Source organism: Poecile atricapillus, chromosome Z, assembly GCF_030490865.1.
Source record: "Poecile atricapillus isolate bPoeAtr1 chromosome Z, bPoeAtr1.hap1, whole genome shotgun sequence".
NCBI classification, from domain to species: domain Eukaryota; kingdom Metazoa; phylum Chordata; class Aves; order Passeriformes; family Paridae; genus Poecile; species Poecile atricapillus.
In genome coordinates this window covers 120,333,363-120,360,010 of record NC_081289.1, presented here as the reverse complement: position 1 = coordinate 120,360,010, position 26,648 = coordinate 120,333,363, and the positions used below count along the sequence as shown (strand labels likewise).

The 26,648-nt window shown below is 34.6% G+C and overlaps 1 protein-coding gene across 5 annotated transcripts in view; it reads right to left on the bottom strand.

The window, feature by feature from the left end:
• Positions 1-13,575: 13,575 nt before the first annotated feature.
• The window catches only part of TNPO1 (transportin 1), a 69,954-nt gene continuing 56,881 nt past the window's right edge, over positions 13,576-26,648 (bottom strand). For all 5 annotated transcript variants that reach the window (XM_058827092.1, XM_058827094.1, XM_058827090.1 and 2 more), the window contains 9 exons: positions 26,316-26,474; positions 26,134-26,221; positions 25,064-25,162; positions 24,753-24,848; positions 21,883-21,958; positions 20,987-21,086; positions 19,539-19,613; positions 16,684-16,826; positions 13,576-15,171 (listed from right to left, as the gene is read on the bottom strand). In XM_058827092.1, coding sequence (XP_058683075.1) covers positions 16,719-16,826; positions 19,539-19,613; positions 20,987-21,086; positions 21,883-21,958; positions 24,753-24,848; positions 25,064-25,162; positions 26,134-26,221; positions 26,316-26,474 — 801 coding nt within the window. In that variant the 3' untranslated portion in view covers positions 13,576-15,171; positions 16,684-16,718. The remainder of the gene's footprint in view (positions 15,172-16,683; positions 16,827-19,538; positions 19,614-20,986; positions 21,087-21,882; positions 21,959-24,752; positions 24,849-25,063; positions 25,163-26,133; positions 26,222-26,315; positions 26,475-26,648) is intronic.

Here is a 26,648-nt window from a genome sequence, read left to right as displayed (position 1 = left end):
ACAGCATTGTCCTAAAGGATTTTACACTTCCAGAGCCATGCTCCTAATAAAGATGCATCTCATCTAAAGCCAAAGGGTCTGGAGAAACTAATTCAGGTCTTCACCATCTTCAACAACAGTCTGCAGTCTATAGTCTATCAGTTTGCAGACCCTTCACTGACTCAATATAGAGTATTAGCCTGCAGGGGTGACGCCAATTATTGGTCCAGAACACAAGACCACTCAAGTGTCACCTGTGGTCAGGCTGTACCTGGAATGCTACTTTTCCATACATATATATAGTACTTGTGGCATTCAGCACCACTAGAGTCTTTTTGTGACTCCAGAGAGTTCCTGTTCTATGTTAATATGGTGATTCCTTGCCCAAGACAGCAGATAGCTTTTCATTATCAACTAAAAATAGAGGGCCAGGTCTAAGCAGCAATGTGAAGGACCGCAGCTCAATGCCCTGTGCAAACGTGGTGCTTTATCCCAACTTGACCTGTAGTTTTGTCAGCACAAAGCTTTATCCAAATCAGAAAAAGTAAGAAGCTGATATTCTCAGCTGGGTGTTCAAGGAGCTCCCTTCCCCTTTATGGAAACCCTATTAGTTCTGGCGTGAAAAACCTCACTCTCTTTCATGTTGACACTAAAGGTTTCCATACTTTGTTCTGTATGTTATTAGGTAAGGCATAGAGCAGAACATTCAAGTCATCCCCCAGAACCTGATGAATTCACCAACTTGTACCAAATTTATGCTGAGCAAAGACTTCCATGAAATAAAATGGTTAGGCAAAATGTAGTTTGGAAGTTTACAAAGCTACAGAATTTCATCTACCTTTACTAGAGATATTTTCATGGAAGATGAGCAGTATCATTCAGAAATGGTATTACAGTTATTGGTCAGTGATGGTAGTTTTAAGTCCATTGCTTCAGTAGCTCCACAGTGAGTTTAGAAGTTCCTTTCTTTCTGGCAACGTTCTCCCAAAGTTCCAGTATGCCAAGCTTGATAACTTGATGCTGAGAAAACTCCTGTATCTCCTCCATAGTACAAATTTCTTTAAAACTCCCAAGACTATTGGATCTGGATCCCTCCTCTTTTAATAAGAGAAGCATGTGTACTTTTTTTTTTAAAAGTACAGAGTTTAATTTAAGCAGTAATCACATGCTATAGTGTTGTGCATAGGTAAAACTTTACAAAAGGAAGGCCTTGTAAAATCACGGCTCACTCCTGTCACTTTGGCTAAGTAGAAAAGGATGCCGGGAGTGAGCTGAATTAGTGGAAAAAAACCAAGTTATATAACCATCACATGTTCACATCATGGTGTATAGTGGTTGGCTGGATGATGTTGTATTTTAAAAGTATCTAACTGATATAAACCTAACTGTTTTAAAAGGTCTGGCTTTTGCAATAAAGGAGTTCCCTTCTGCACCTGCCTGGGGACTCTGCATCACTCTGCTTCATAACATTATAGAACTACATTTGAAGAAAACTACTTTAGTCTTCTTTTTACTTAAGTAAGCAGTATGTATTATGATGTGATCTGGAAAAAAAATACATTATTATAGAACATTCTGCAGTGTGCATTGCAATCTGTAAGGATGTATACCAGGACAAACAATAGATAAATGCTGCATGAGCAGAGCTGATGCTTTCTATTCCATAGCAGATAGAAATAAAAATCTGTCCCTTTCACAGGGACAGATGGAAGTCTCAGGATCACTTCTACAATTCAGAGAAAAGTTCCTATCTTCCATATTTTCAAAGCTATATAGCTCTCCCTTATGTGCTGCTATACTAGATGTGAAGCAATGGCTACAGTTCTTCAGCAACCTACCACATGACAGAAAAAAATCAAACCCATGCTCACATTTTCAACCTTTCCACATAAATTTGAGTGAAATGCACAATAATAATGTTAAGGCATGCTCCAAGATAGGTACAGTTATACAGAAAAAAAATTCAATATGGATCATGATCAGGATTGAGATTACATTTCAAGACATTACTACATAAAGAAATCCATAATGGATTACTAAATGCAGAGACAAAGCCCCTGTCTTGGGTTGAGTTTATGATGCTTGTATCCCCAGTTGCCTGGTTTATGTTACATATTAAGTTCTGCACCTTTAAGACTGGCTCTGAGAGTGCAGGGGGGAAGAAGCCACAGTTTGCGTTGAGGAAAAACATCACTCCCCCACATCCTGCTCCTGGACTGTGGTGTCTGCAGCACGGACAGACAGCAGGACAGGGCTTTCCTTTGCTGTTAGTTAGTTTTTAGCTAGCTGAGGCAGAGGAGTTCGCTGGACTGGTTTTTTCCCCCTTTTTCTTGGATCTGTTCAAACCTGCTGTGGACTGAAAACCCAGACAAACCCCAGGAGCTCACACCTGTGGCCCTAGGGGCCTGAGCCTCGGCACTTTCCAGGGCCAGAGGGACTGGTAAGAGACTGAGTGAGCTGAGCTACACCACATGAAAAGGACTTTTTCTGGATTTGCCATTTCATCGAACAACAAGAGGTTTTGAAGTTTAGTATTATTCAATTTCTGTTGAATAAACAGGGTTTTTTCCACTTTTCTCCAAGGAAATATTTTTCCTGAGCCAGCTGGTGGAAGGGCCATTTGAATTTGTCTTCTGGAGGGACCCCCATTGGGAGGTTCTTTCCCAAATTTGCCCTAAATCAGGAGAGTGCCTTATTCTGGAAGTCCTGGACCTGCACGTTAGTGAAGTCTTTGAGAATATTTTGCAATAGTGTCATTTATAGTTCTTTAATCTTTTCTTCCCTAGCTATTGGCTGCCAAGGAAAGGATACTAGGTTAGGTAGACTGTTTGTCCCAGTACAGTCCTCCTGTAATGGAGGCAGAGAAAAAGGGACATTATTTTGAAAGCCATAAAAACACAGTGTGTCCTGTATAATAGAACAAGAATTCCTTGCATATTTTCAGCAGTGTTCATAGAAGATCAAAATAGTTTTCTGGATTGCTGATTTTTTAAGTTTAAAAAAGCAGTTAATCTCATCATCTACATGAATGTAAGGTTAAAGAACCATCAGAACAAACCTCACTGGAAGGGTATGAAGAACTAGCTATACAAGTTCTCTAGTTATATTTTGCCTTGGTTTTAAAGAATTTAAGAAGAAAAACTCTGGAATAAGTTGCTTCTCCTTACAGGCTTAACCAACTCTTTTCCACCAATAAGGAACAAATATGAGAAGGCTTAAGTGAAAAAATAATAATTTACTAACAATCAGAACAGCAACAGGAAAAGAATAACAGTAAACTACTAGATACAATATTGCTACATCTCACAAGATGCCACCTCTCCAAGATGGCTCTCCCCAGCCAAGCATGTCTCATGCACAAAGGGAAAAAAGAGTGCCAGTCCTCCCTTTGCTCACTGCTCTGCTTATCTCCCTGATGGCTGGAGCTCCAACTGATATTATCTGGATCACAGGGCTAGAACTTGTGGAGGGACTTCGCTTTTCTCTTGCAGGAGATGGCAGGGCAGGCAAGGCAGGACAGCTGGGTTGGAGTGGCTCATGGTCTTTTCGGCCAGGAGCTGCTGGTGGACTTTGTCCTGAGGCAAACCAAGACCACTAACTTCACTCTGAGATGAGTGAAAAACAAACCCAAAAGGGAACCCAAACCTGAAAAGCCCGTGTCCACACTGCCTCGGCTCTACAGCAAGAAGCCAAGAGCCAAACCCAATAGCCAGAGTGAGAGCTCTGCCTCAGCAAAAATGAAAAGCCCAGCAATGCAAAAATTAGGTGACCAAAGAGGCTGAGCTACCTGCAAGAGCTGACTTTAAAAATGCACTTAGCACAAGCCGCACCAATTCCATTTCCAACTGCAGGATCTTAAAGAGACACTAATGAATTTTGGGCACAGATAGATCTGAAATAGAATAATGTTTTGGGTTATTCACGGCAGAAAATAATGCTGTTTTTTGAAAAAAAGTATGCTATTTGGCATTAATATGGGTCAAATACATGCCAAAGAAGGCATGTAGGTCAGTTACCCTTTCAGAAAAACATCCCTGATTTTGCAGTTTCCTATATGCATCTCCTCATACCCATTCTCTTGTATTTCCAGCTTCTGGTTTTATAAGTGTTAATATTAACTCATTTTCAACAGACATAAAGATTGTATTTTGGTTTTACTTATAGCAACTAAGTTTATTTGTTTTATATCTAACCCATCTGAAAACGAATTATAAACGCTAGGTAAAATAACTGTATTCAATTACCAGTAAAATCCTTAACACATGAATGTACAATTGAATGTATTAATTTTAAGTTCTTTTAAAAAAAGAATCCAAACAATTACCAAAATAACACCAATTATTATATACATTTTTGTCATAATTACTTGCCAAAGAGCTAGCTGACATTTAAAGTTCCTTATAAATTAAGAGAGTTAAGAAACATTCAGGTAAAATACACACTCTAAGACTACACTTTAAAGAGGATCTGAAGAAGCAGATGGAGATATTTTATATATAACATACTACACGGAGAATATGCCTTGAAAAATATGTTTTCTTTCTTTATTGTCTTTTCTAAAAGAACTACTAACAAATCCATAGGTGGATTTGGAAGACTAGAAGCAGCAGAAGGGGATATAAAAAGCCAGAGCTGTTTACCACTGTGGTGGAGAACAAAAGATGAGGTGAAGACAGTGAATTGTTAGCTAAGTGCTTTTCAAGAGTTGTTTCAATTTGGTGACTACTGTCAGGTTACCTTGTAGGATTTAAAACCTACCAGGATTATGTTCTAACCAAGCAATGGTACCTGCATAGTTGCAGACAGTACCGAGAAGTTCAATAATTCACTTGCTTATGACCTGCACATTACCTTCATTACTAGACATTTACTGCAGCCTTTTGGTACAGAAAGTGTAACAAAATCCTATAGGCAGAAGGTTAGAACTGGTAAAGCTTGGGGAAAAAAATCTGGAAAAAGAGATTATAAAGTTAGCTGCAAATACAGCTAACTTGAAATAATTTATCCAAAGGGAATTCTCCCAGATAATCTTAATACAGACCAAGCCCTTTTCTGAAATACATGCATAAACTGAAAATGTAGTCTGATGAGAGAACACTGCTGAGATTATAAACTACATCACATTTTGGGTAGGATGGGTGTTTCTAATGTTATTTCTAAGTATAAGATGAACAAAAACATTTCTTGACATAGTCATAGCCATGTTATTACAGTGAGAGATCAACTGAATTTCTTTAAATTTGGTGCAGTACTTCATCAAAGTTATTTCAAATTTAGGAATAATATACGTGTTCTGTTGAAGATTTGCAGCAACTTTTAATGTCACTGTTTTCTACATCCTCAGAATTATGGATTCCATTAGGCTGTATCATCTGCCTCACTGTATAGTTATGCTTCTGCATGCTTCTATTCATCTGGACACCAAGATGGATTGCACCCCATTCATTAATTCAGTAAGTTATGAAGCCAACAGCATTGCTTTGCAGTGAGTCACTTGGTGTTAATGGTATGCCTTTATAACTCTTCTGCCAAAAGAATGTCTCATCAAATCAACCATCAATCAAATGAAGGGCTCAGAAAACATTAGTAAACATTAGCAACAACCAGAATACCTGAGTGGCTGTAGATTCCATTTTAACTTCTTGTCCCATTTCAGTCCTGCATGAAAAATTCTGGGAGATTTCTAATATACTCAGGAGGTGCATTACTACAGTAACACCATACTGAAGTTTTTAAGCTATATTCTGTGTAAGATAGGAAAATAACAGGATAAATTGTTCTGCCGCTGTACCCTAAGGAGTACATTCAATGGTTATTCACTCTTGACACTTTAGTATTTTTAATATTATATACAAGCCTACTTACCTAATGTCAATGAACTTGGAGCAGCAGCTTACTGGCAGTCAACTAGTAAAAACAACTTAAATTAAAAAAAATACTAAAGTATTTAATATACTGAAATTCAATGACACGTGATGAAACATGAAGTATTCTGAAGAGCAAGCTCTGACTTTATTACTACTTAGTATCAAAGTGCACCATAGTACATCACCTACTGTTGTGGTGTTCTGATCACAAAGATCTTCTCCACTCTTGTTATAATATACAACAGAAAGGGAAATTGGTGTGAAGCCAAGCTAGTAAGATTATGTGGTATCTCAAGAAAGTGTTCTTAGGACAGCATATATAAGAATAGATGGTGCTTGTGTTCTTAATAAACCAAAGAGCTTTTAAGTAGTACTATACTAACAGAAGAGCAACTGCTTGGGATTGAGTCCGTGCAAGGCAGTAAATGAAATAATGAAAGATATTGGTCTGGACATGTATTTTAGCTTTCTAGGTAGGAAGTAGCTATTGAAATATTGTGAAAGAAGTGAAATGATTTGGCTATACAAGTCCTTAATTAGGACTGAATATTGAAAATCACAGTATCACTATGAATAGGATGGTCAGTGAATGGCTTGCATTTGGGCAAAAGTATTGCTATGTGAAAATGATTCTTACCTTAGATTCTTAACACCCACAGATTGAAACACTAATGCCTACTAATGGCAGTCATCAGCTCTAGCAAATAGAAAAAACATGTCAACTTCAGTGCCCTTGTCATATCAATACAACTTTTAAAGTCCAATTACTTCTGAAGATGCACAGTAACAATTTGGAAGGCCTCCTTTCTAATCACATAGAAGATATTTGAGGTTTATTTTTTGTTTTTTCATGGTGTTCTTTGTGTTTGCTTGTTTGCTTGTTTTAAAGGTACAAGAGTAGCCAAGATGCTACAAGGGTGTTAATTAGAGTAACTAAACTCTGGGTTATTGCATCAGGGAATTGTCTGTGTTAAATGCTGTCTTTGTATGGAATAAAAAACAGTTAGCTGAGTTGAATGCTTGCAACACAATGAGAGCTATAGTCTAATGTTCCATCTGGTTTTGGCCCAATGATGACAACAGGTTTGCAAGGGTAAGGAAGATGGAGATAAAACAATTTGGCAGAGTACTACTAAAGTGATTCAACTGTCATACTGCCTTATGCTAAGATATGTAAAGAATTTTAAAAAATGAATACTTGAATTTTTAGTTTGTCACGTGGTTAATCTGATCTTCCAAAGCTAGAAGGAATAAGTGCATAGAATTACACACGTGATTCCAATATGTTTATTTGAGCATGTACATTTCAGAATGAAAAACATATATGCAAGATAATGATGCTCAATACATTAAAATGACTCAAAACCTCAGTTTAAGATAATGGTTTTGTTAAAAAAAGACACTGAAAGATCTGTTTCTAGAAGAAAAATACATTAAACTTTGGTTGTTAAACGATTTTGCACTTTTTTGGGGTGGTTTTGTTTACAAGCAAAATCCCTTTTTCAATGGTATCCTTCACTATGTTTTGAGTTTTTGAAGTATAGAACCCTTTAGTTTCTATACCTGTAAAGTCACAGAAACTTCTCAGTAAGTCAACATAAATGTAAAGCTAAAAAACAGCTTAAGAAAACTGTTAATTAAACATACACTAACCTGCAAAGACATTACTTAACAATAATTCCAGGGTAAAAGGAGAGGTAAATAAATCTCACTTCCCTTTGTGTACTTTTATCACAGAAATAAAATTATATTTAGCATTTCTATTAAGCACAGAAAGTGCAGAGAGATATAATGGAAAATTTAAAAATATTTGCATAAATTACAGTAACACTGCATTAGTTATGCATCCAAATTAACCTGTATGCTTTAAACACAGAAGGGCTTCAAGTTCCCCTGTATATTTAATACAGGAAATTTATGACCATTCACTTTGCCAAGGGGCACTAAGAAAAGGAAAAAATCAATTGTCAGTTTAACAACATTATATTTCCATTTTTAATATATTTTTAAATATGGAAATACATATTTCCATATATTTCAAAATTATAAATTAAGGTTTGAGAAGTAGTATTTATACCTGAAGTCACCTATATCTATAAAGATAAGTGTCTATAACAAATATCTCCATTTTAATTTTCACAATTCAAAATGAAGTCTGGTAGACAAAGAGTTGATAACACAAAGAAAAAAACCCTGAAAACCTGTGACTCAAAAATAATTCTTATATGCCCCTACTTATATATCTATGTATTAGCACATGTGCAGCACAATTATATCTGTTTTCCTTAAATTGGATGGATTATATGAAAACACTTAATTTTAAGTCTGTGATTATTTAGATTAACATTTGGATGTCTTTTGAGAGGTTTCAATGGTCTACACTGCTCATTTTATGCAGAACAAGGGTAAATGGCTGTGAAAGATCAGTCCCTTCTAATGCAGTATGTTTCTCTGTGAATCATTCTGAGATAACAAAAGCTACCAGCAACTACTCTGTGAACACTTAACATACATAAATTTTCTACACACTCTATGCCTATTGAAACGCTTCTTCATTGAAGTACAACTTTAAACGTTCTTTTTTTTTTAATAAATATGATGATGTACCATTACAGTTCCATCCTTTGCACCATTCCACAGGCTTTGCAACATTCATTTCCCTTCCTCAGACCCAAAATTAGAGGCCATAGCTTAAAATCAGGCTTTGAACTGATAGTAGAAGACTTGAACAAATCCACTGACAGCAGTGTGCTCTCAGAACATAAGGTGAGTGGGAATGTCTATTTGAAAGAAAGCTAAACTTCCCCAATCCCCTCCCACACAGCCACTGATGTATTCAGGCACCAGGAACTGGTATTTCTGCTAAGCAGCTTGGTCTCTACACTGCTGTTCCATGGCCTTCTCTTATTTCTGGAAATGGAAGTCCTCATTAAGCAGAGTTTCAGCAAGTACAAAGCAATTAGTTTCTACTATAAATTTCATTATAGCAGGTATTTATATCTATGCATTTTATTGCTATATTAAACAGTCAGTCAACAGCATGTAGGCAACTTAGACCATGACACTTGTCTAGCACAGATTGCTTATATAGTGTAATGACTAAGTTCAACAGATAATCAACTGTTAAATAATGGAAGTGAACATAAAATGTTCAGCTTCACAAGAGTGGATTGAAATAAACTGTTGTTTCATATTTTAGCTACTTCTAAACTATAGAACCTTCTAAAGTTCTGTAAGGACAGCTCTTTAAATAGTTTGCATTACCACAATCCCATGAAAGCTAGATAAAATTAGACTAAGACCACTGCAAATTTTGGTTCAAGATCTTGAATAATTTTAATTTATTTCTAGTTTACTCATTGTTTAATTATTCACATTATTGATAACCCAGGAAATAAGTTCAAAATTTTTCTCCCCTTTCTCATTTGGTCAGACTTAGCAAGTATCAACTGTTTCAAGAAACAGTTATTGTAACATTTCTCAGTAGTAAAGCAGTTACCAGTTATCACCCAACAGGTTATACACCTAACCCTCCTCTTTTATACATTGATCTGCCCTCAAGCAGCATGAAGTATCCAAAGTAAATTGACGTTTAATTGTCCAAAGACAATTCTCTTTCAGCTAAAATTAAAATCCTTACTTCAGATTCCAGCTTCCACATGTGTGAATCAGGAGAGTGCACTACTGGGTCAGTCAAAACATAAATTGAACAATAAATTTTAATCATTCATCAAAAATTGGAATGCAACATCTATATTTCAACAACTTTATTAACATAGTCAAGCAGTGATTAACATTCACATCTATTATGTCACATCATACAAATGTAAATACAAAATTACTACAGTACAATATATATTCTCTGCATGATCCAAAATATTTGGTGGCCCCAAAAACTCTTTTAAAATTCAGCAGCTTATCAAAAATTAAAACCATATTCTATTTAAAATGAAGTTCTGTTAGCACATAGGCAGACTTCAAGAAGTATCACTCAATTTAGTACAGTTTGAGAGGTTGCAGGAGGATATGTTTGAAGGAAACATTCCAACATTGTGGCAGATACAGAAACATAAGATTTAAAGCTTTCAAGCAAAACTTATACAACCTAAGTTGTCAGCAGAAAGATCTGGTCACCTTTCGTTTAGAACTATTTTGTGTACTTCATCCAATTTAAAATTTTATAAGTCTCTAGTATCACTAAGTCAGACAATGAACAACATAACTATCTATCTCTTTCCACAAAAAAAGATATTACACTGCAGATTTCAACAGACAAATAAACCTCCTTATGCCAATCTTTTTATTCTCATTGCTGTCCTCACAAAAAACACCCAAACCTTCTTAATTTTGTTGCTCACCCGAAGTAAGGAAATAGATACCTAAAGAGAAAGTAGCACAACAAAACAAGTTTATAGAAAAATTATACTATACTGTAAGTGCTGAATTCTTTGCAATGTGGATTTGGCTTACTTAAAGCATACTGTAACACCACACAGGGATTCATCTTATAGAGCCATTTCAAACTTCCCTCATTTATGTACATTCAAGCAAGTATCACTATTTTAGCAGAATATACAAGGCAAGCAAGAAGAGTACTTGCCTCAGTTCCCCATTTAAAACTGGCCTGCTCCAACCGTTAAGTGCAAAGAGCAAGCATCAGTGGCAGACAAAATGCAGCTTCTACTAGAGAATACATAGAAGACTATGGAGACAAATCATCCTGGAGAATGCACAGGTGAGTGATATATATAGCTACTGAACAAGCTTTATTTATTTAAGGTGAGGTTATGTAATATTATAACTAATATGTGTGCAAACTACATCAGCATTGAGATTAACTGCAGGATGTTTTGCCATTTCACTGTAGAGCTTAACCCTTATCTAAGATAAAAAGTCACACTTTAGACCCTATAAAAGCTTTATGCATCTATCATCCTCATGAAAGTCATAGTATGGAAGCAATTAGACTTAAATTATACCTTCTTTCCTTGAAAAAATCTGAAACAAAATATTTTCAATTTAATGTTGCATTTAAAGCATTTTAAAACAAATATTTCAGTTGTCTGAATATGGATGCATTCTCCTTAAGGGAAGAATGCTTTTGCACGTTATCTGTTAATACATTCAATATGAATAATACAGGTGAAGCAAAAGTCATTATCGTCCCACAGTAGAAGGTTAATTTAGAGTAAGTTTAAGACAAGAGGAGCTGCCTAAATGAAATACGTAAACTGATAAAATTACAACACATTTTTATTAGCATGTGTTCTGAACAAAAAGGGTACAAGAGTATTCACCTGAGATAAAGCTAGTATTTGAATATTTCTAAGTAGCAATGAGTTTTGCTTGAGGAAAGCCACTTGAAGTTTAAAATATACATTTTACTATTATACAATATATGCAGTTTAAGTAATTAAGACTGATGCTAACATAAAAGTCCTAAAAAAAGAAATCACAGTGTGTATCAATATTATTAGTTACAAAATGTATGCTACTTCATAACTTTTAAAAATTATAATGATTACAAATTTTAAGCTATTCTTCTAAAAGTGATCTGAGTACAAGCTTCAAGGAGCAATGAACCAAAGCATAAGAATTAGCTTCTTACAATTTAAATATATACATATTCACTGATTGAGAAAATAATCAAGCTTTGGAAAAAAAATACAAAACTGATTACTTTTGCTTGCTCTGGTTAAAATAATGAACTAGTCTAGTCTAATTCCAAAATGAAATGAAAATGAAATGAACAGTTTCCTGACTGTGTTATGAAAAAATTTAACATTGAACTTCACTTAAGACTAATTTAACAGCAATTTTGAACTGCCAAAAAGATGCATTTATAAGGATTTTGAATACACTTTCTGTTACCAACTTAGGTTGATCAGCAGCTTTTTTTCACTCTCAGAATCCTTCAAAAAGGGAAACTCAAAACAGGAAAAAGGCATATATAAAAAACAGTAAACACTGACCTCCTGAGGTTCCTACAACAAAATTATTCAAGTAGAAAATCTACACCATTATGTAGCAGCGGCTATTTCTGTAGTTTAGCACACTAACAGCACTTTTTCAGTGTGTAAGGAGCAAATGAAGTAAGCCGTGCTTTTAGCATGCCAAGAGGCAAACACTGGAATGTAACAAAGACAAACTCACAATTCTACCAGTATAAACATTCAGTCAACATTCATGAACTGTCAAGACTTCACCACAAGAATTAAGATGCTTTTTATATATCCCATGATGCAATAATTCAGTTTTAAACATTAATGCTGTTTCGGAACTTCTCTTACCTCACATTCCACTAAAAGGCTTCTGCAAATCTCTGCGCTATATTATGCATTAGGAATGTGGTTTATTTGCTTTAAAATATACCATGACAGAACTTACTGATACAAAAGACTACTTTGTTTATTCCCATACTGGTTATTCCTGCTCTTTTAAATTATTTTCCTTGCTGTCATACCAGATCAGTTCACATCTGTACAAATATGTATAACAGTGGCATCCTAAGATAATCCAAGGTGAGGTGGATTGGTTTTATTTGGCTAAAGGGGCTTTCTAAAATTTAAGTTAAACCCAGATTTTAGTTGTTATGCTACTATATTTTTTGGGTAGATTTTCTATTCCACGAACTTTTTAATGTAATTTCTCTGTAACTCTTCCTTAATGTTCACACATACTTAAAATTAAAGCAAGTTTGGGTCTAAAATAATACCTCACCCTGCTAAACATTGGGCTTGGGATATTCCCTTTCAAAATTAAAGTTTTTATTGAAGTTTACTGATTTATATCAGAGTTATTAGTTGAGAAAGTATTTTTGGTCTGCTATCAAAGTAATGTAACTTGAAAGCAAGTTATCACATGCAATTTTGATCAAATTCAGTAAATACTGAATGTACTGGCATTATCAAACCTATTTCATACAGTACATGTCCAAACTAGCTTCAGGCATAATCCACTAAAATTTGCAAAGCCAAAAAAAGGGGGGGGGGGGGGGGGGGGGGGGGGAACATAAAACATGCATGTGATCATGCACTGAATGAAAAAAAAAAAAAGTCTACACTCTTTAAACAGCATTTATAAGTTCACACTCACACAGCTCAAACATCAGTGCAATGGCTAAATCATTCAACAGTCAAAGAACAGAACCATGCGAAGAAGAGCAATTTCTTAAAAAAGCCCCAAACAAAAAAAAACCCCAAAATAACTCAAACCAAACAAGAACAAAACCAAACCAAACAAAAAACAACAAAAATACCCCCAAAACCCCAAACCAAATTTAAATAAACAAAACCAAAAAATCCCACAACCCCCAAAGACCCCTCCTAAATATTCAAAATTAAAAAAAATAAAATCAACCAAAGGAGAAAAAAAAAAAACAAAAAGAAAAAAAAACACCAACCAAACCAGAAAACACCAACTAAACCAAAAACTGTTATCCAGTATCCATTCTGCAATGCAAAGGTGAGAAACTAAATCTACGAAAAGGCTGTTATGGCTTAATTTTGTTTTGCAGATTAATAATGCAGCAATTGAAAAATGGAAAGATGTGGCTTCACCTCTGACCAGCAGAGTTAAAAATCTCTCCATTTTCCTTTATCATCATGGGATACTCTTTAGGCAATCTAAATTAATAAAGACTTGCCACTTCCAGATGGACACAAGATCAAGTGTACCAGTTACGACTTCACATTCACAGTACATAAGAAAATACACATGGAAGGAAAAGTAAAGAGTTAACTTAACAAGGATTTATTCACAGGAATACATGTAAGTAGAGAAAAAAAAACACAACAGAAAAGCTAAACAAATGAAATGAAGAGGATCCAAACCAACTTTCACTCTGTAGCTTTAAACTTGCACCCTTGTGCATATAATTACATCACAAAGGGCCACCAACATGCGCCGATACAGTGTAGATACCCTGCATTACATCCATTAACTAAAACATCTCTTTAAGATCATGCTTTGAACAAAAAGAAAGCATAGAAGGTAATACGTTGAGTGGGAATAAACACAAATATAGCAATCTTGTCATCAACTTCTACAATTGTCTTTACGTGCCAACTAACATTTATGCAGCCTTTAACGGGTCTTACCATGTAACTCATTTTAGAGATTCTGATAAAATCACTAGTATATAACCATGCAGAAAGCACATCACACTGACAGCACAGAGGCAAATATTTTGCACAGCTATATCAGCTTTCCACATTGTGCAGGTTACACACAATACAATATCAATCTTAATCTTAACAGATCCTAAAAAGGTATTTCAAGGCCTAATTGTTAACTACAGTACTTTATATCTATATTCTTAATAAAAATAAATTCCACTGAATCTTAAAAAGGAATTTTAAATGCAGGGCTATATTGAATTGGTAAACTGCAACACAAAACTGGCGCAACATAGGTAAATGTATACCAATTTCACTCTATTTGATGCAAGCATGCTACTTTCCCACTAATTAAAATTACTTCTGATCACTATGAGCCAGAACGCATGCCTGAACCTTAAACTGCAAGTTAAGAATAATTCCTTACTCTAGAAATCAAAACTAACAAAGTACAATAATAAAATCATATCCACTACCTTGGTTGTTTTTCTTAATGCAAAAATTAAGATGTCAATCTTTCCTTTGCAGTGTCCCTCTCCTTACCCCAAAAATGAAAGGAGTGACTTATTTGGCAGCTTGCAGGTTGCTTCATTTTGTCCAAGTTAACCTTTATTATTTTACGATGGGGTTTCTATACTGTACACCACAAGTGCCTGTTCCTAATACAGACACAAGCTGCATTTTAACTGTACTAACTTCGTTTGTGTAGTTCTTCATTAACATGCAAATACCTAGGAATCCCATCAAGCAGGATGAAATAATGTAGAAAACCCTTACTTAAAAAAACAGAAAACAAAAAAGAAAGCCTTTTACTGTTTGTGACCCCCATTCTTAGGTTTCCTTTATTGTGCGCAAAATATTTTTCCTCTTTACGTATCCCTATAGTTCAATTATATGGTTTCTTATTTTGGTACAAATCCCCACAATATTCCAGAATGTGCTGTTTTGTGACTAGATTCTTTTTTTTTTTTCTTCTTCACATCCAGTGCAGAGGTGTAATAGGAGACAGATTTCCACCCACAAAGGCTCCAGATGTTAAAACATTTCCCAACATCGACTTAATACAGTGACGGCAACACCTCCCTCCCGCCCCTCCCAGTAGGGTTGGGATTGTACTGTATTCCCTACTGGTTTACCCTTCCCCCCAGTAAAGGGTAACATTTTCCCTGGGTGCAGAGGCTCCCTCATAGTCTCCCAGACTGAAGGACCTGTAAAAGGAAAACATAACAGTGTAATTACATCTTACCTTGAACCTCTGGCAGATAGGTACATAAACAAAGAGTCTTTTTCAAGCACTAAGTGCCAACCTCTAACTTAAAAATGGATTTATGCCTAATGTTCCCTTACGAGTCTGTTAAGAAACCAGCCCATTTGTATAAGATAAATTATTATTCATGAAACAATAAATGCTTTGAAGCTACATTGACAGTTCCACTATTGTGCTAAACTCAGACTGAAGATAAAAGCAGCCCTATGTATTCTAACCAGTTTTCCCATTTTTAACACAAAATTATGAGGCAGTTATGACATTGAGAAAGAATATTAAACATATATGCAACTGACCTAGCAACTTCCCTTTTGAGTGGATTAAACAAGATAGCCATAGCTTCTCTGCAGTTGAAACTGAGAACAATGGCAGATTTTTTCACTTTGGTTTCCTTTTCATCAGGAAACCCTTATGTCAGAACTGAAATACCCTCATTGATAAGTATGTAGCTGTTTTATTTTTAATCCATTGTTCTGATCAAACATGTCATGCAAATAGGATGTTTTGTGACACTGACTTTGAAAAAATCTTAGGCAAACTTTTAAATAGCTGTCTGTTCCAACACTGAACAGAACAGTATGACACACTCTCATAATTTCAGTATAAAAATCTACTAGAATTATCAAATTTGTATAAAAACTAAAAGAATAAACTAATTCACTCTCTTTTTTGGGTAATATAATAATCTCTTCACAGTATCACACATGGGAAATTTGCTCTATACAGCATACACACATAGCATATAAAGCAAGGTGGTAAAATAACAGAGCTAGTCTGGAATGCATTTTCACTCCTCTTTGTCAAAGCTGAATCATTCTCCACACAGAAGTATCTAACAATTCTGAGTTGACACACAAAATGGAACATGGCAATAATAAATATATCAGCCTTCCCCAAACACCAAGCTTTAAAATTACTATAGTTACTGTAGTTACTAACATAGCATTCTTTATTCAGAGGAAAGATAATTTAGTATGTAGTTAGGCCATTAGACTTCTCACAGCTACTGTGTTAACAAACCTGCTCTTTTATCCTAGAAGAGTATTCCCACTTAGACCACATCTGCCATCTATTAATTCTTAATATGTAAGGTAGGCTGTGTCTTTAGTATGATGACTTGAGGATCATATTCATCACTCTGTCTATTAAACTTGAACAAGCACTATGTTATACCTACACTTTCAACTTTCTTGATAAACTAACGTGTGTATCATGAACTCAGTTTTTCTTTCTCTCTCTCTCTGTAACAATAAAAAAAATCAGACAAATGCTTTTGCTACAGTCACCATTTAGGTATACTATCATCCCTTCTTTCTTTCCTTCATATAGGAAGGAAAGACAGCTCCTCCAGTGTAGGTCAGCAATTCTAGACTGATGAATTAATTATGTTTCATATGATGCAAACAGGGAGGAAGTCCCAGCTCTCTTTGGCAAGCAAGACTCATGTGCTTACCTCTAATTATGGGACTGCAGCTACAGTGCATGAGGTTAAACTCCATAGTAAGCTGCAAGGCGCTCTTTTAAGGGAAGAGGAAACTGGTCAGAGAAACGCCTCCAATTCTCATCCCCAACTTGATTTTTAAATCCATGAAGAATCTAAAAATGAGAAAGGGTAAGTCAAAATAAGCAAAAACCAGAGGGTACATTCTTTACCAGCCTCATATGCAGTAAGCCACAAACTGCTGAGTTGTACATCTGGAAATTTGAATTCTCCAGTATCATACTGAAATGCTACAAAGAAGCAAAGGAAGTAGAACAAGGTCTTTCTTAATGCGTTTCTTTAAAGGTGACAAAAAGAATATAGCTACCCACAGAAATTAGTGTATATATACGTATTTGTATATATTTTTAATAGGTAACTTAAAACGTAATGTTAAGCCATTTCAGAACGTTTATTTAATTTTTTCAATTTATTTTCCATCCATCCATCCATCCATCCATCCATCCATCCATCCATCCATCCATCCATCCATCCATCCACTGACCCAGTTAATGTATTTTAAGACTACTGTGACACATTTATTTTTTAAGAAATGTGAAGTATATTCTGGGAAGTTAAGTTAAATGGCAGCCAGTTTTGGATAGAATGAATGAATACCTGACAATTTCTAGCACAAATATAAAATCTTTGAGAACTCCATTTTCTGCATGGACCCTGTAAGACAACTTCACTAGAAATGAAGCTCTTAAAATCTTCTTTGTTTTGAAAGAACAGGGATCTGCAGTCAATGGCAATCAAAAGCCAGTGAAAGAGGAAAACAAATAATCTACAGATTTCAGTCGGAATCTTCTGATGTAATAAACGAACTAAACATGAAATTACACTATCAGAAAAAATCTTAGTATGCTATTTCTTAAAACAGCAAGTACAAGACAAACATCAGAAATTACAAAAGCAGACAAAATTACTGTCCTTCATAGAAAATTATACCAAAAAAATCTAAAGTTTGGTTTTCCCTTTTTACACTCAATGTAACTGAATTCTGGAACAGCCTGTCATGAAGACATCCTCAAATAAAAGGCAACGTCAAAATTCAAGCTCATGGTAACAAGTTCAGGCTCAACACAAGACTGCCAAGCAGTTTTTAAACAGATGAGTGGTAATGACATTACATGTACCAGTTAACTTGCTGCTTTTCTCCCTCCCACAAGCAGGCTCTTTCCTAAACCCAAAGAGTGACATTAACCAGCTGCTAAGAAACTACTGAAAATCTAAGAACGCTCAGGGATGACAAAAGGTTATGAGTCAGATTTTAACACTGGCAGCTCATCTATCCTTGCTCTTAGAAGTATTTTCTCTTCCAGTTCTAGTACTAAAGAATAAATTATTAAAAAAAACCTAACCAAAACCTGGACAAATCCACTTTCTTTCCCTTGTTCCTGAAAGTCATAATTACTGTTGGAAAAACATCTAATTGGACTACAGCAATCACATATTCATGAAGAAGTAGTCTAAAAACCCTGCATGCAAGCGCTGAAGAAAGCTTTGTCTCTTTTCCTGCAAGGCAAAACCCACAAAACCATTTTAAAATTTCTTAAGAAAGCAAGGATGTCCTTATGCCAAGTGACCAAGAACCACTCTGTTCAGTTTGAATGCACTGTATCCTAAACTGGTAACTTGGAAAGAATCTGAAAAAGAGAGGTTTAACATGCTGAAGGACTGGTGTAAAAACATGCAGTGAGACTGCTTTGGACAATCATCACAGACTCAATCAAGGCCCTCCTTTTTAAGTTGTAATTGCTGTTTCATTCTGCTGATATTAGAATACTCATAGCTGTGCCTTCTCCAGATCTAATGCTCCTTGGAAGCACACCAGTTATCTGAGGTTAACTAGGACACTAGGACATTGAGATTTCTGTCTTTGCTCTTAAAGATGGGATAGAAAAGTTCTAGCTTCTGATTTGATGCCTACACATATCACTAATGGAAGAGTAAGTGCAAAAAGCGATTCAGGATCCTAGTAAGTACTAAAGAATATGCTATATTTTTGCTTGATAAATATCATGAACCTTACTTTTGACACAGAACTTCCTAAAAATGAGGATTTCACTTTAAAACTTGTGAGGTGAACCATTTCTCCCTCGTTTTTTCATTTAAGACACTAGTATCAAAATACAATGTATGGCATTGTCGGTGCAGCCTTTTGGTTTTTACTATTTAATACAAGGTAAAAACTTTTCAATTTAAAAATTCAGACTGTTAAATAAAAGTTAAATAAATAAAAATTTAAACTTTTGTTTAAATTCTACTGACACTTTGTCTAGGGATGTATTCTTGGGGCATGTTAGTTTCTTGAAATTTACTCAACCAAGAGGTATTCTGAGAATTAAGCAATCTCTTATTTTCAGCAGGAGTTAGGAGAAACAAGTAAGATGTATGTCTCCAAAATAAAGTAGCCAACTTTGTGGCAAAGAATAGCCTTCAACTATACAAATCTTGTTTTCTGAAAAAAAAAGTCTTACATGTAGTATAAACTCCACTGTTCTTCCAAAGGCAGGAAAAACATTGTAGGCTGGACATTATGAAAAGCTGTTTGAGGATCATTATCCCTTCAAAAAACACCTCAAGTGAACCTTGCAACTACTTACAAGAGTTTGGAATAATCCAAATGCATATAAGAAGATATAGGTTATAAAAAGAAGTCAGGATATTCATGTTGCTTTTTCTGACATCTTATGACCTTGCATGAACCATGGAGGGCAGAGAAACCTCCATGACCACAGAGTAAGTGCTAGCAGTGAAACAGAAAGAAAGAGAGGATGTAAAACAACCACCACTAGAATATACTGTTATCTTGGCAACCTTACCTTACAGAACATGTCTCGAAGATCATCTTTTGGGCTAATCCACGATGCAACAGCATCACAAAAAAAAATAAAGTCCTACAAGATTAAATAATCGTATAGGTTAGAAACCTCAATTTATACATCTGAAAACAACACTTGATGCTCATTTTGTGAACATCACAGATGGTCTTTGATCCTAATTCACAATTGCTTTTGCCTTTATGTATTTATTTTCCAGTTAATTCAGACAATGGTAAATTACTGTATTTGTATGAAATAATACGTATTATTCTATGAAATTGCTGAGTGTCTTAAACGGAACTACAGTGTAACCAACCCTAACTCTCCCCTCTGCACCATATTAGTATAATTTGAATTCTTTCAATACACATACAAATGCAAGATCTACTTACTTTAGTCACTAGCAACAAATGCATCTCTCACACATTTCCATTTAGGGAAAAAAATCTGTTTACTTTCTTTAAGTAGGTTTTTTCTGGGACATAAAAAACATTTATCATACAGGTTCAAAACTAAAGCCACCTCAAAATCCCTCTACTTCAGTCATCTGCTGTTATGCTTTACCTCCTCCTACACCAATAGAACACCAGTCTTCAAAAATAATCTTGCTAGTGCACATAATAGGAGCTGGGGATGATGACTAGAGAGAAGGAGTGAGTTAATGAAAGGAGTCCTTATTTAACCCCTCTCTGTAACCTACATGAATGAACAGACAGTAGAATACTGAAATGCAAAGTACAGAATAAGACTAAATGAAAAGAACTGAAAATTTCAAAGCAAAGTAAACATTCAATTTTTGTGAAGAAGAATTCCAGAAAGAGAAAAGGGAAAGATCAGTTTTATTTTCCTCTTAGGAAATATTACATTGATACAGCTTTACTTTAGAGGCGTGGAGACTAAAGATCAAGTCATATTCTATTCTTCAATTGTACCATTTATCTTAAAGAGATGCTTGTTCATTGTTCCATTTACTATTTGAAAAAATTATCCAAAGTTGAAACAGAATCTTCCCTACTCAAGTGTTAAGAACGAAGGGGTGGTTACTTGTTCTGTTTCTTGTTTTAAAAACCTAGGTTACATCTGGAAAATGGGTTTAAGAATATCAATTTTTACCTTATATTTGCATACAGATCCTGACCACAACATGTCAGAAGTCTCAAAACACAGTTATTATAATCGAAGTTCATTGTTTACATAGTAATTGCCAGTAAAAGACAAAAACCGATTTTAACAATAATTCTCCCCTTTTCTTTTTAGATGACAAACACTGAAGCATCTTGATACGGATCATTCACAATATAAACATTTTGGGCTCCTTGACCTCAAAATAAAGCTACATCATGTACTGCAGGGAATCTCTTCAAGGTAAACTTTTTCATATTCCACACATGGCTTTCACTAGATTTCACATGAGTAAAGAAAAATTAGCATCTATTAATGTATCTTACTTGGACTACTCCACTGGGGTTGACCGTAATCATGGTACATATCCCACGGAACGCTGAATCCTTTTCCTCATTGTCTCTTATGTTTCGCAGAGAGGTACACCTAACAAATTGGAAAGGAAAACTTAGATAACTCTATTACTTTTCTTCAATCAAGTCAAAACTAGATGACAGTATCTGATGGAATAAGTCACACTGATAAGACAATCTGAAACACAATTCTGAACACTTAGAAAAATACCTGTTGCACATAGTTTTTACTAGCATAATCCCATTAGGCATCACCTCCAGAATCTGGCTTTTTTGTTACACTGTAGTCAGAAAGTGTGACCTCTATTCCATTAAATACAAAAGAAACATATATCTGAAATACTTATATAAACTATCATTATTAGAAGCGGAACAGAAAATACTGTCACAGTATGAATTATGTCAGATACCACTAACAGAACAGTTACTGAACTTTAAAAGCAGCAAGCAAGCTATCTTATATGTTACAAATCTATAAACATATATTCCTTAACAGCATTTCAAGCCTCAGACTGAATTTTAGGTAATGCACAGTTTAAATTCTACAATATTTGCATGCATTGTATTATCATTCTGGTGGATTTTAAAATGCTCTTTCATAGTCAAGCTTTAACACAGCAAGCATGTGACAATCTTATCCCATGCATAAATTAGTCGTTAGCCACAACATAAAGAATACATGACGGCGCTACTAAAAACTCACAAACCTGATAGGACAAGATTAGTCACATGGTTGGCAATGATTAAGGATTGAGATTTTGTAACCAACTGAAAATATATCTAAAAGTGAGATAGAGAGAAGAAAGAAAGAAAGAAAGAAAGAGAGTGAAGAAAAATGAATTAAAAAAAAAAGATTGAATAATACACACCAGGGTCTTATAAACTGCTGTAGCATGGGGGCCACCTCTTGAGGACAAACGTAACCAAGACGACCAATTGTTATTGCTAAGGTAACGCAATCACGGTTATACACCACCAAACGCCAACCAAGACATGAGCAAATGAGGGGGAAGGAGAAAAAATAAAGAAAAAACAACAAATAACTCAGAAACAGAAACCAACAGAATCTGTGTATGATAATAAACATAAGATTTCACCAGTGCTGTTTATTACCACCCCCTAAATAAGAGGCAGCAACATATATGGTATACTCTCCAAGGTAAAAGAAAAATTAAAGAAGTATGAGAGAACACCAAAAACACAATTTTAAATCCAAAGGCGTTCTGATGTAAGCTATCATCCTGTCCCTCTTTAGAGTAATTATTTGCAGTAAATTTACCTCTACACATTCAAGGTTTTTACTGAAATGTACTATTAATGGATATTTTTTAAAAAGGAAGTTAATAATTTTCAGTTTTAGTATCGAGTATTCTGAATGTTTTACTTTATCCAATATTTAGAATTCAAGGTTTTTATAGACCTAATATATCAGTAAAAATACATTTCCAAATACTTTTACATAGAATATATTGTGGTCTGTCTGAAAATCCTGAATAGATGGAACACTTCTCAAAGAGTAACAAATGTTTTTTCATAATCTCGCAGAGAATTTAATTAAAAATGGTTGCTAACTCAAAGCAACTGACTGCAGAACATCAATTCTTTAATCCTTGTATTTCTCCTGCTTGCAAAAGTTTTCCCTGTAAGACATACAAGAATCTGACTTCTGATACCAAAGCATGAGGACACATGAAAAGCAAAATTGCTTTACCACATGATTAGGTATTTTGGTTCTTTGTTCTAAGGGACAGTTCAAAGAAAGTATCATTATGCAAATGTGTTTTAATGGTGTTTGCTCAACTCACAAAAGATTAATCTTTAGAAAAAGGAGAGGGTGGGGAATAATGTATCAGAATTACTTGAAGCAAAATACATGAATAATACTAAAATCCAGCAGATTTGTATGAAGCAGAGAAAGGAAACCTATGTTCAAGGGACATACTATGCAACACTCTAATTAACAGGCATTTGTGAACAGTTTCATGAAACATGCAATAAAGCAGATGATGCTTTCTCAAATAAAAGTTTGGTGTAGGATATACTAGCAGTTTGAAACATTAATTCCATGTGATGCAGCTCACTGTTAATGTAGTGATGTTACTCAATTTCCACATACAGTGTATAAATTTTTTTAGTACTTTACAAAACTTCACTGAAGTCAAATAAAAATACAGTTTTAAGTTTAATCTGTAAATTCTTACAGTGACAGCCTGAACAGGGAATAGAAATCTCTGTCAAACTGTGTTTTCACAACTGTTTTCATAATTAATTACACAGCAAGCTACTGCAAAACCAGTAATATTCTTGCACATACTAGTGGTATACAACAAAATATCCCACAACAAACTTATAATAAGTACACCACACTCAACATTTATTTGCAGTTATCCATCCACATTTAAAATAACTATTAAGAGAATTAAAAAAAAAAAAAAAAAAAAGAAAAATCTGTGTTCAGATGCTTCCGAAAATTCTCTTAACAATGATGGAAGCATACATTTAACTATTGGATGCCTCTCAGTTACAGGTATTACACAACTATCAGTGCGGAGGAGGGGAGTCAGGGCAGGGACAAGGAAAACTTAGATTGTTATAGTATTATACTGTTACACTATTCCATGGTATATTTCACAACTAGGTATTCGATTCAAAATTTTCTTTTCAAAAAGTAGCACCTATAATATGCTATAAAACTAGGTAAATTTTCCTTCAAGTTCACCTTCCATACTAAATAGAATAGAGGGGCAGAGAAAGTGCAACTTTTAAGTTTAGAGAATACTGAAGGAAAAATATGCTTTGCAAAAAAACTCTCTCCAAATTATCTCTTGCTTTCCTCAGGAAGTGTAAGTGTACCATTGTATTTGCATCATATTCAATCATGTCAGATATAGCAATGAAACTGTCATTTTCTTACAAGACCATTTTCAACCAGAAGAGAAAAAAAATCCTCAATTAGAAAAATAGTAAATAATAAACCCATCACCTATAAAACAATAAACTCATATCATCCATATAGTTTTTGCTCTAGTATGGAAGGTGCTTTTCATACCAGAACATGCCCTCTATAAATGCAAAAGAAACAAGCCTCAGAAATTCCAATTCAGTAAGGCATTTGGGAATCACTCCCAATTTGGAATGCAAAGCCAGAACGTAACATATGAATGCTATTATTAGAATTGTTTTCAAGAATTTGTTATTACATGACCAGGTAACAGAAATTAAACATAATTTCAGTTACATTGTGGTAAAACTGCCATCACAGATCTAGATTTTTGTGTGTGATATTTTAAGTTTGTCTTTAAAAAAATGCACTTTTTCATAAATTCAATTAATTGTTTTATATATGCCAATTACATTTTTTTCCAACAGTAGACATATATATACAGTACACATGTAAGGACACGCACACATCAAAATCAGTGAGAAAGTAAGTCCTAAGTGTTACTGCATACATTTGTCGTATTTAATACATGAATAAAACCAGAAGCATTATTAAACAGATGATAAACAGATATAATAAATGTTATAAAAAGAGAAAGCAATAAGAATCTAGATATATGATTTGCTGCAAGGCTGAGACTTGTAAGAGCTTGTGCAAAACAGAGTTGCTTTTGCTTATAAAAGCCAAGTACATAACAAAATCAGTTCTGGTGTGGTTCCCCTATACAAATTCAAAAAATAATTATTAAAAAAAATTCTTCTAATTCCTTTCACCATGTACAGGTTATTTTTTGGGTACCTGTGTTCTCTAACAACGTCTTTGGTGTGTTGGGTCTGTTAATTATTTCTACAAGCTGGTGCAAGACCATTGGAATATAAGGCTGCATTTCTATACCTGAAACAACAATTAAAAAAAAAGAATCAGAAGAAAATGACCATTAATATACATAATGTAAACAGAACACGTACACTCAACTTACTAACAAGGACAAGGATCACAAATGTTATTTAACTATTAACATAAAGGTATCACTTTAAAAAAAATCACCCAAAATACCCAGACAAATAATTCTAAATGTGTAGAGATTTAAAGAAAAAATTAAATCTTACCCATCTGAATAGAGATTTCTCCAATTGCCCAGGTGGCATTGTTACACACAGAAATGAATTCAGGATTTAGGTTGGTTCCCAAAATTGGCATGAAATCAGCTAGAAAGAATAATATTTTAAAATCTCATCACACAATACAACCATCTTGTCCCATTACTTTAGGATTGTAAGGGAGAAAAAAAGGGATATTTAAGAAAAGGAAAATGTAAGCCTATTTAAATACTTGGAAAGTGTTACATTTGAATTAACAAGAGCTATATTCCAGCTCAATATTATATCAGATTAACCTAAGGAATTTAGAACCTAAGCAGATAAATGCAAATATTTTCAAATTATGCTTTTCAAACCTTCCTAACAGGGTTTATCTCTACGTAACTTTCATGTAGCAATCTTCTTCTCTCCTTCCCTTGCTTAGGTGAGAGGAGAGGAAGAGAAGGAAAAAACCATAGCTGCAAGTACTATTGGTTTTATCATATGATTGAACATACCCCAAATCAACTGAATAACCATATATTCAGCTACCCTTGAAAAAACAAGAAAGACTAGAAGACAATCACATCTTTGATTAAATTTTAAGATAAGTGAGTCAAAAAGGTCATTATATCATCTGCCAGGTTAATTTTAAATTTCAAGCCTATCCAAGCATTAATTTTGCAAGTGTATCTCAAAAGTGTCTGTGGGAAGAAAGAGCAAATATTGTGGAAGTGTATCCCTGATGCTACTTCCCACACAAAGAAAAAACAAAACAGAAAACCAAGTAAAAGCTATTCTCTAGCCCTTTTTTGATTTATGTTTTATATCTATTTTCACTTAAAAATAAATTCTAGCGCAACAAAATGAGCTATAAAAATAAAGAAAAATGAGCTTTTGCACTGTCCACAAAAATAGGAGCATGTTTTCTTAACATACAATTCAAGGGACAAAAGACTACAGATTCTTGTTAATAAAGGAAAATTACTATGTACAATACCATAAAAAGGGTATTGTACAGAATAGAGAGCATAACAATGGCTAATACAACCTCTCAGACATTTGCAAAACAAGTTATTAAACATGTAAAAGAAACATACCGATGCAAGGTTTGACATGCTGAAAACATGCCTTTGTCAGGTCACCTAACAATGCAAAAGAACTCTGCCGCACCTCAGGCATTTTGTCCTAAAGAGAGGAAGAAAAAAAATTACAATTCTAGAAGAGTTTCTGATTTTCTGAATAAAAATAATGTGTGGACCAAATAGCTTACTCATCTCACCTGCATGCATTGATACATTAGTGTCAGGATATTGCTGCGAGCCACTAGCTGTTCAATGTTGCCTCCAAGTCCTTCAGCTAAACCACTGAGTAAATCAAGAGCCACAATCATAAAATCTTTATCTGGAGCCTCATATTGGTCTGGCTGAGCATTATGCAACTGCAACAAATAAGTACACATTTTCAAAATTACACTAGATTTTCTCAGGAATATACATAAAAAAGTTGCAGAGCCGCACCTTCATTTAGCTATTCAATTTCCCCACACACTTCTAATTTTACATAGTTAACACTTTGGTTTAGTTAAGTAACATTGGAATAGTTATAGCAAAAT